The sequence below is a fragment of the Setaria italica genome, chromosome VIII (assembly GCF_000263155.2).
Source record: "Setaria italica strain Yugu1 chromosome VIII, Setaria_italica_v2.0, whole genome shotgun sequence".
Classification (NCBI taxonomy): Eukaryota; Viridiplantae; Streptophyta; class Magnoliopsida; order Poales; family Poaceae; genus Setaria; species Setaria italica.
Genome location: NC_028457.1, coordinates 30,514,025 through 30,524,610, shown reverse-complemented (window position 1 = coordinate 30,524,610; position 10,586 = coordinate 30,514,025). Strand labels below are relative to the sequence as shown.

Genomic DNA, 10,586 nt, shown 5'->3' with positions numbered 1-10,586 from the left:
TGATAACCTTGGAGCAACATATCTCTCAGCAAATCTAGTGTTTCATGCAAGAGCTAAGCATATTGAGATTGATTTTCACTTTGTGCGAGAAAGGGTTACAAAGAAACAGTTGGAGATTCGGTTTATACCCTCAGAAGATCAACTAGCAGATGGTTTTACAAAAGCACTTGCTACACAAAAATTTAAGAGGTTCAGACACAATCTTAACATGGTTAAGAAACCGGGTTAAGATTGAGAGGGGTTGTTAAGCAAAACGTGTTGGTATAGGACTACTCAAGCGTAACGCACGACAACCTGGTTGAGGTATGACGCAAGGCAAGGATAAGGTGCACGAGTCTATCCAGCTCCGAGAGATAGAGTCCTAGAATATTGTAACGTCCTTGGTAGAGTTAGGATGGTTTAACCGTATGCTCAAAAGACAAGCTGTAATCTATCTCATGTATTTTGTGACAGCCTCCAGCACTATATAAACACGGAACCGTGGGATGCGAGTTTGCTAACCACGTTTACCAAATTGTTCTACATATTTTTCAAAGTTGTCGGTGGCCTTTACGAGCTCCTTAAAAGTAAATACTTTAACCTGCTGGGGTTCCTTCCAATCGATCCCCTGGCGGAGGGCGAAGGGGCGGCGGCGGGACATGGGCGCCCGGCGACGGTCGGGCGGCGGAACTGGCGGTGGGCGGCGGGGACTCTGGAATCGCGCGTCGCGATGAAACAGAAGCAGGAACGGACGCGAATCGCCAGGGTTTTTTTGGAAAAAAGGCCGGCGGGTGGGGGCTTAAGCGCAAAAAAATACCACCTCTTACCCCATCCAATGGATCAGCATCTAGTGATTCTGATTGGTAGTTTTCAATTCCCTGGTTTGCACCTGATATGTTGCCCTATATCGTACTCCTACATTTTTCTTCCTTTCGAATTAACAGAAACAGCTTCCAAAGAGAAGGTATAGCACGAGAATAACAAGTGGGCTGGAAGGTTTGCAGGTCAAGCCCAGGATCGGCCAATTCCAGCCCGGCCCGCTTCCCGTGTACACATGGCCTCAATTTATGGTCGCGCCAAAATTCGCAAACCAACCCAAGCCTCAAATGCGCAGCGCCGCCGCTGCCGCTGCCCCCGTGGCGGCGACTGACCCGCAGCTCCTGGCGGCGGCGGTCGAGGCGGCGATCGCCTCCCGCTCGCCGCGCCTGGGTCGCGCGGCGCACGCGCGCGCCATCAGGCTGCTCGCCCCGGCCATCCCGCCCTTCATCCGCGCCCACCTCGTCAACCTCTACTCCAAGCTCGACCTCCCGGGGCCCGCCGCCGCGGCGCTAGCCTCCGACCCGAGCCCCACCGTCGTGTCGTACACGGCGTTCATCTCTGGCGCGGCGAAGCACGGGCGCCCGGCCCCGGCGCTCTCGGCCTTCGCCGCCATGCTCCGGCTCGGCCTCCGCCCCAACGACTTCACCTTCCCCTCCGCATTCAAGGCTGCGGCCATCGCGCCGCCGAGCTCCGCCATCGGTCCCCAGGTACACTCCCTCGCGCTCAGGTTCGGGTACCTCCCCGACGACGCCTTCGTCTCGTGCGCGGCGCTGGACATGTACTTCAAGACTGGCCGCCTTGCGCTGGCACGCCGCCTGTTCGAGGAAATGCCCAACAGGAACGTGGTCGCCTGGAACGCGGTGATGACCAACGCGCTGCTTGATGGACGGCCCCTTGAGACGGTGGAGGCGTACTTTGGGCTCCGGGAGGCTGGTGGGATGCCGAATGTGGTCTCGGTCTGTGCATTCTTCAATGCATGCGCTGGAGCGACATACCTGTCCCTTGGGGAGCAGTTCCATGGCTTCGTGGTGAAGTGTGGGCTTGAGAGAGATGTCTCCGTATCCAACTCTATGGTTGATTTTTATGGGAAGTGTCGATGTGTGGGGAAGGCCAAGGTAGTGTTTGATGGGATGGGAGTTCGGAACAGCGTGTCCTGGTGTTGCATGGTTGTTGCATATGCGCAGAACGGTGGAGAGGAGGAAGCTTTCTCGGTCTACCTGCGCGCAAGGAGAGCTGGGGAAGAGCCAACGGATTTCATGGTTTCCAGTGTACTCACCACTTGTGCGGGACTGCTAGGCCTTGACCTTGGGCGTGCTCTGCATGCAGTTGCTGTCCGCTCTTGCATTGATGCAAACATTTTTGTCGCAAGTGCATTGGTTGACATGTATGGGAAGTGTGGGGGTATTGAAGATGCTGAACAGGTCTTTTTTGAGATGCCACAGAGGAATCTTGTTACATGGAATGCAATGGTAGGAGGTTATGCCCACATTGGTGATGCTCGGAATGCACTTGCAGTGTTTGATGATATGATAAAGTGTGGAGAAACAGCACCCAATTACATCACACTTGTCAATGTCCTCGCAGCATGCAGCAGGGGAGGTTTGACAAAGGAAGGGTATGAGCTGTTCAAGACAATGAATGATAGGTTTGGGATCAAGCCACAAATTGAGCATTATGCTTGTGTGGTGGACTTGCTTGGTCGTGCAGGAATGGAAGAGCAAGCTTATGAGATCATACAAGGGATGCCGATGAGGCCTTCTATTTCTGTCTGGGGAGCGCTACTTGGGGCATGCAAGATGCATGGTAAAACAGAGCTAGGAAAGATTGCTGCTGAGAAGTTGTTTGAACTTGATCCTCAGGATTCTGGCAATCATGTTTTGCTCTCTAACATGTTTGCATCTGCTGGCAGGTAAAGATAACTTAAATATGTTTTCTTACATAAAAAGAAGCCATGCAATCAAATTACACTCGCTCATTAGTTGTGCCGTGGATTTACTGGGTCTTTTTGTACTTCTCCAGGTGGGCAGAAGCAACAGATGTGAGAAAGGAGATGAAAAATGTTGGGATCAAGAAAGAACCAGGGCGCAGTTGGATCACCTGGAAAAATGTTGTACATGTTTTCCAGGCTAAGGACACAAAACATGAGATGAATAATGAGATCCAAGCATTACTGGCAAAGCTCAAAAGTCAACTGCAAGCTGCTGGGTACATGCCAGACACACAATATGCTCTCTATGATCTTGAGGAAGAAGAGAAAGAATCAGAGGTGTTTCAACACAGTGAAAAGCTTGCCTTGGCTTTTGGATTGATCTGTATACCACCTGGTGTACCTATAAGGATCATGAAGAATTTGCGAATTTGTGTAGATTGTCACCGAGCTTTTAAATTCATATCTGGTATTGTTGGTAGGGAGATAATTGTGCGAGACAACAATAGGTTTCATCACTTCAAAAGTTATAAGTGCTCATGCAAGGATTATTGGTGAAAATTTTATCCACAGGATCTACTGAGGCATGCTTCTTTGGGCATCTCTAGAACCACTTCTACAAATATATAAGAAGGTATCTATTTTAATTCCTGTGCATGATTTGTACTCTATCACACACCAGCATGATTTTTGTTTTAGTTAACTTTAGCTATTGTGACCACTGACTTGATCTTCTAAATTTTGAAAAATGGTAAGTGGTAACTTATGATGTTAGATAGATTAGTGCAGCTGGAAGCTATAGAGAGTGTGCATTCCCAAAGGTCATGCTATTTCCATTATAATAATCATAACAGTTCAGGTAATTAAATTTACTACTTTTAAATATCCTTTCTTAATTTTCAATTGGGAAAGGTACAATACCTGGAGTAGATATTTTGCCTGTTGGTTCATTAATGTGATGCTCACTGGATCAAATAGAGCATATTCAATTGATAACTACTTTACTTCCCATGAATATAATATTTTCCTAAAATTTTGTCAAGAAAATGGTTGGTGCCTCAATTATTCCACAATAGGAACTGGTAGTCTACTTAGATTTGAATCTATTGTCTGTTTCTCCAGTTTAGACACTCCATAATCATTATAGAATTTTTTTTATAAGCACAGTATTGGTTAAAATTATCTTCATTAGTTATTTGGTTGCTCAGTACGTGCAGAGTGCGACATCAAGCATGGAAAATGCAGAATCACATGGAAATAGACGAGCTGGCCAAATTCATTCAGTGTTCCGTTCCTGCTGTGGTTGGTGATTGCTAGCATGATGGGAAATAGGATGCACAAAAATTAGACTGGCAAATCAGAACAAGGGACTAGTAATATCTTCAGTTGGTTCCAGCATTTGGCATGGTGGAAGGAGGAGATGCAAGCATTGGCTGTGGGGCACAAACGACAAGCATATTTGGTCCAGCCTTGCAGGTATCTGGAGTCGTCTCAGGTTGCATGCAATCTGAGAGCGGTCTCAAAAAAATGAAGAGCAGACCATGCTCAGTGCATTTGGTGTTCTGTGATGTAGGTATGTACATGTACTCTGGGAGAAGAGGTGTGGTACTGGCTCAGCTCTGCAATCCATGATGTTCCTCCAGTGTTGAAATGCTGATTGGTACTATCTCAGCTCAGCCATCCATGACATTTCTCCAGTGTTCAAATGATGTGTGGTACTATCTCAGCACAACCATCCATCATGTTTCTCCCGTCTGGTCTTGAAGTGCTGACGACTGAGGATACTAGGTGTAGAAACACTGATGACTGAGGGTGCTGGGCGGCATAGTTCTAACCCGGAGAAATGGTAATACAAAATGCACTGATTCTTAAAGCTTGTAAATGCACAATGTACTACAGGGACACAGTATGTTAGGAAGTACGACTGTATGGCTCCGATCATCAGCTGGTGAATTTCTGGCAAATTTATCAGCATACATTTTCCTTCCTCTTCCAGTTTCTAGTTTGTATTTTGGAGCTTTGCACATGCTACTAACCGTTTTGTTCACACATACCAAATGTCATTTTACAACAAAAAGGTGCCAATTCACATCACGTTTAGGCCTGTTTCTGCCTGGCATGTACGAAGAATTCCCTCAAAGAGTTTGCATAAGATTTAGTTTAATAATTGCCACATGGTTCAAGAATGGCCGGACCGTGTCCAAATATAGCATGTAACAGTAACAAACCACTAGTGATGACCGATATGGCAACATCACAAGCGGAGTTCTTACGAGGTGTTAGTTCCACTCTGAAGCTTGAATATCATTTAGCAGGCACTAATATGTAGCACATATAGTAGCAGGACCAATGCGACTAGCAAATTATTTAGCAGCAGGTAACTAGTTAATTGACTTTTTCAGCTAGGTGGTCAAGTTCAATGTGCCAAATCTGCAGCCTCAGTTTTGGTCACCGATGTCTGCAGCAAAGCAAGCAATTAGAACAGTTGCAATCAAAGGAAGAAATTGATTACTAGTACGTCATAACACAGAGAGAGCTGCATGCTGCAAAATGAAATAGAAAACCAGAGATCAAAGTACTTTTGCCCAGAATACTTGAAACTTACTGGCGAGATGAACTACCAAGTTTCAAATAATTTTGCATGAGACTTGCTATTTTAAAGCAAGAACAAAAAGAGCAGTAAAATTACCAGAATTATTTCACCTAAGGCCCCAGTTGTGCGTTGCCTTTCTGGAGCAAGATCTTGATCATTAGAAGTACTTAGCTCTGCCCTTGGATGGTGTTCTGGATTCAAGGCCTGCTGTGAGCTCTCTGCATTCTCTTGACTCGGATGCTTATTTGTGCCTATCCAAGAATTAAAACTCATTAGAATCATTAGACTACGCCTTATGAGGGCATAAAGCCTTTTGATTCAAATTTTGTTTAACACTCTTAGACCAAGTATTTTGAGGACCAAAGTCGAAAGAATAGGCGCATCCACATTCAAAAGGAAGCTGCACTTATATACTTCCATTAGTTTCTGGGGCAATTTAATAATTTTTAGCTTAATAACCTGTATAGAGTAAGGACTATCATGTGATGTAATGTCTTATTCTAACGAAACAAAATATAATGAATCAGTTGTATAGATGGAGTTGTAGTGTTGCACTTAATTTACCTGCGTTTGTCATCAATGAAATTCCAGAGCTTTTATCCGGGTTTGATATTCAGCCAAACACAGTCTGTGAGACTGGAGCCTGAAACATGGTCCCTGAGAATGGAGCAACAGGAGTTAGCACATTGCTTGCCAACATTGTCTGTGAGACATGAGCAGGACCTGAGAATGGAGCACCAGAGGTTGGCACATAGCTTGCAAACATTGTCTGTGAGACTGGAGTGCCGAAGATGGGACATCGCTTGCAAACATCGTCTGTAAGACTGGAGCACGACCCAAGAATGGAGCACCAGGAGTTCGCACATGACTTGCCAATGTTGTCTGTGAGACTGGAGCAGCAGGTGTTCTCAGCACAGGGTTTGCAAACTTACCTGCATTTGCCACTAATGGTACGACCCAGGGATTTCTAACAGGGCTTGCCGTATTACCAAACATAGTTTGGTAGAGTGGAGCAACGGGAGCACCTATAAAGAGCTGAACACAGTTAAAAATGGCAGCAGATAGCCAGGAATTTAAGTGAACTTCACACATCAAATCCTGAAGAGGTTGTTACAATGGAGAGTTGTTTGAGTTATCGTGCTTATGAAGAAGGTGTAAGATGTGACGCGACCAATAAAAGAATAATAATGGAAAACTTGATCACCATAAATCTTAGCGATACCTTCTACAGAAGGGGTGAACAATGTGCATAGGAACTGAAGTTATAGAGGTATATGTCACAACAGAGGCAGGCCATGTTACTATTTTTAGTTGATACCCCGAGGTGAAGTTAAGGAAAGAACATTTAATTGGCACACAAATTACTTCCTCTATTTTTTAAAAGAAAAGGCATAAAGTTAGCACAGAGCTGCTATTCAACACATAAATTTGGCCATTACTTTGCACATTTTTGCAAAATATATTGATATTATCATAGAATTTAAGAAAAAACAGTCCAGTGCATTGTTATGGTTGAATAGCATTACCTGCTCCTCTCACCGTTGAAGCCATAGGGTTTATAGCATGATTTGTCAAGGTAGCAGATGTATTCTGCAAGACTTCATTAATTAATGAAGCACCTGCAACAAGTTCCATGCTTAGAAATGACGAAGCCAACTAACCATGCACTGAGAAAAAGCATATAACAAATCAAGCTTGATAAGGCTGAGACATGTGAGCGTACTCAAAGATTATAATTCACATATACCAGTTATAGACTGTTAAAGCAATTGACAAAAGAATGATATGTTGAAAAAAAATAGGGGAAAGGTGGTTCCACAACACACATTTTAATGATAACGAAAAGGAATACCTTAAGCATAATAAACCTAGGGAAGTAATAAAAAACAGTAGTAAAAGCAAAACAATAGCTACAATAATAAGTATGTACAGCAGGATCCAAGAACTGATTGTAACAAAATGAAGTGAGCCAGATGACTAATGAAGCTATGGGAAACAGGAGCCATCAAAGTAAGATATCCTAGTCTGCTCTAAATTTGTAAAGCATTGAAATACTGGGACCCACAATATGATAACCTCCATGTGGAAGGTTAAATTGAAGTTAAAAGCAAAGGGGTAATCAAAATCTGCTAGACAAAAAATTATCATGCGGATGCTACCTCAATAGCACATCCCGTGCAAAACCTCTGATGAGGACATAACCTGCTCCTCGGATACAACCACATTAGTAACTTTTGATTCACAGGTGAAACAATTCTTTACCATGATTGTATTTGATACATTTGATGAATTGATGTTGCACCATGATGTGTGTTCGTTGTCAATTTCAGAAATACATACGTGGATCAAAAATAGTGTTAAACACACATGGAAGGCATGGAGGACCAAAGAAGTAGGTTGGGGGCCAATTCCAAGTATTCCCAATGTCCTCCACCAGGCCATCACGTCACTTTTGGCCCAATGAAAGAAAGAGTTCCAATCCAATACGTTTTGGGACTGAATTCGGACTGCAGCTCTGTGTCAACTTGCAACGACCGCCACGACCTCATCCGGACTCCGTTTTAGGTGTTCAAGTACTCCTTGGAATCCTTATAAAGTCTATTTTCATATGGATCTAGAATCATATCCATATATTGTTTGAGTCGGCCGCAATAAATGAAATACTACCAAGAGGTTTTCTGTCCAGAGGTGTTGCGTCGTTCATAGGTACCTGGAAGTCTGTTCTCCATGTAAGTTTTTCTTTGAATTGACCTGATCTGTCTGTCCTGATGAATTCTCTCCATGCTCTACAGATTAAAATAATGAATGATACATATAGTGTTAGATGAAAATTTAGGAAATAAAATTTTTTATAGAGATAGAGGTCCAGAATTATTACAAGCCTAGCATGTCTTGCACATCTTCGTACTCCTTCGGATCTCTCCTCAATGAATCAAAGATAGTGACCTGACTTCGATCAATGTCAATTATAATGAGGATCCAGTGGGAGCTGCGTACGTAAATGTTCATATATATTAGAGCTAACTAACATTAATCAGGTAAGGAAAAATAAAACAAAAATAGACGGTATATGTACACACACTTACTTGAAGTTGTATGGAAGTAGTATGTAATCCTTTAATTTTTGTCTATCTAGGGAATTGTATACTACCACCAACGTTTTATCTGGAAAATCTCGTATCTGGGCTTGGTTCACTACAGATGGATCCATGAAGCCAATATGGAGGTACGCTTCATGTCGGCATGTCTGAATTAGCATCCTACATAAAATGGAAGGTGAAGTTAATTAGTAAGGTGACGCATGCACAAAAAAATGATATGAGCCAAAATTTACATGTAGATATAAACGAACACTTACAAAGTTTAGGCACTGATGAGAGAGACGTCCAGGGCACCATGATGGTACACTTCGTATATATCCTTGAATCGTATCCACAGGACTGCCTTGCCTACACCGTGAAAATCTATCGGTTTTAGCTTAAGGCCCAACATCTTCCTCTCGTCGCGAGACAACTTCATGTACAATTGATGGAATTTGTACATCTTCGTTGATAGCTTCTTTAGCGTTTCAGCACGAACCATAGGCTTGCCTAGCTCAAGGGTCCATTTTGGTTCACCTGGCGGTGTAGCTGGCAGCTCAACTTTTTTTCTTTTTTTCTTCTCATTAGCCTTGACTAACGCCCGTTCATAATTCGATAGAAGTGGTTGACTCTTCTTTTCTTGTTCTTGTTCCTTGATAAATTTATGTAATTCTCTTTGATCTACTAGCGGTGGCTCCGTATCCCTTGCCTTTTTGTAATTTGACCTATTCCTTTATCCACTTGTTGGCTTTTGCTTGTGTTTCGGCCCAGCGTTCCTCATGAGTCATTGCCTCTCGGTGTTCCTCAGGAGTCACCTCAGGCTACTTTGTTTTCTTCTTATGCTGTCTTGGCTTGGGAGGCAGTAGTTGCCACTTCTTAAATGGTACTCTTAGTCCCGACGAAGGTGATTGTGGAGGGGTGTTGTTGTCATCGTGTCGCTCCAACCACCAGGATGTGGTGGAGATGGAGACCTTGATCGAGCAGGAAGCGATGGTCCCAGTGGTGATGACGGTCCTAGAGCAGGTTGTGGTAGAGATGATGGTCTAGATGTTTGAGGAGATGGTCGTTGCTGTGGATTTGCGGAAAGTGGCCTTGAGCTCTGAGGAGGTGCCTCCATGCCGGAGATGATGATGTAGCGTTTGCGCCATAGAATGACCCTATGAACCACTTCTCCTAATGTTGTTGACCCATCACCTGGTGGGATGTCGACCTCTAGGCCTTCAAATTGGCTATCAGCGATTCTCTCTACGCCGACGCTGGCGTAGCCAGGTGGAATCTCCAGGCCATGGCATGTATGGTTTGGTAGGATTGGCAAGGTAGTCGCGTACGCCACCTGGACATAAAAAAGAAATGAAGAAGTTCTTAAACTCTGATCCCGAGGCTTGGTTCCATGGATTTAGATTGCTGACCGGCGCATAAATATTATGTATAAGTATACCTTAATGCTGAGGTTGCCGATCGGTGTATGCAGCTCACATGTGATGCGTTGCGTGAAGGCATCCACACGGAACAGTTGCTCTTCCACAGGTAATCCTGGCGTATGTGGATCAGGGAGCCCTATGGATGCACAGCTGCTCCTGAGGTGTTGAGAAGGGCTGGCAACTGCGTCGACCATTCGACGACTACCTCTCTCCTATATTGTTACTTCTACAGAATGCAGTTTGACTTCTATCGTGCACCGCCACCTCTCATCTTCCAATTCCTTTTTTTGGTTCTGGCTTCTGTACGTGTCCAAGTCACCTCGAAATGCAAACTTCCACGGAACAAGCCCGAACCCTCGGGTACGTCCTGGGTGTTCTGGATTCCTGAGGGCCAATGTGAGCTCATCATTCTCTCGGTACACCTTCAACGTCCCAGCCTTAACTTCTTCAACATTCTTGTCAATCTTTTCAGCCTTCTCACATAATATCTCATCGAACATCAGCGTCCCATCGTTTGGGCTCAAGCTTCCTCCATGAGCGTAATACCAATTTTTTGATCGATCGGGCCAATCAAGAGTTCCTGGTACGATACCCCAATCGATTAGGTCTTGTTCCATCTGCTTCCATTTGGGAATTGCTTTGGTGTAACCACCTCGCCCTAGCTTATGATGGTACTCCTTCTCACTAGCATTGCTTGTGTTGGTGGTGACCTTGTTCACACTATCTTGGCTTCTCTTGTATTATACCAATGCCTCCCAGTGGTTCCT

The 10,586-nt window shown here is 44.3% G+C and overlaps 1 protein-coding gene and 1 long non-coding RNA gene across 2 annotated transcripts; one reads left to right on the top strand and one right to left on the bottom strand.

The window, feature by feature from the left end:
• The first annotated feature begins 1,085 nt into the window (after positions 1 to 1,085).
• On the top strand, positions 1,086 to 4,774 carry LOC101776580 (pentatricopeptide repeat-containing protein At4g14850). Its single transcript, XM_004980590.3, has 3 exons — positions 1,086 to 2,707; positions 2,818 to 3,359; positions 3,934 to 4,774. Exons 1-2 carry the CDS (start codon positions 1,086 to 1,088, stop codon positions 3,281 to 3,283), a joined length of 2,088 nt encoding a protein of 695 aa, XP_004980647.1. The 3' UTR covers positions 3,284 to 3,359; positions 3,934 to 4,774.
• A 290-nt stretch (positions 4,775 to 5,064) lies between these two features.
• LOC101758473 lies at positions 5,065 to 7,020 on the bottom strand. Its single transcript, XR_215687.4, has 5 exons — positions 6,845 to 7,020; positions 6,042 to 6,343; positions 5,883 to 5,975; positions 5,415 to 5,569; positions 5,065 to 5,183 (listed from the first exon to the last, which is right to left on the bottom strand). It is a non-coding gene; the product is annotated as an uncharacterized LOC101758473 (long non-coding RNA).
• Between the last annotated feature and the right edge of the window lie 3,566 nt (positions 7,021 to 10,586).

Coding starts and splice junctions, on each gene's coding strand:
- LOC101776580 (XM_004980590.3), top strand. CDS start 1,086: ATGCGCAGCGCCGCCGCTGCCGCTGCCCCCGTGGCGGCGACTGACCCG. Junction 2,708..2,817: donor ATGTTTGCATCTGCTGGCAG/GTAAAGATAACT, acceptor GTACTTCTCCAG/GTGGGCAGAAGCAACAGATG.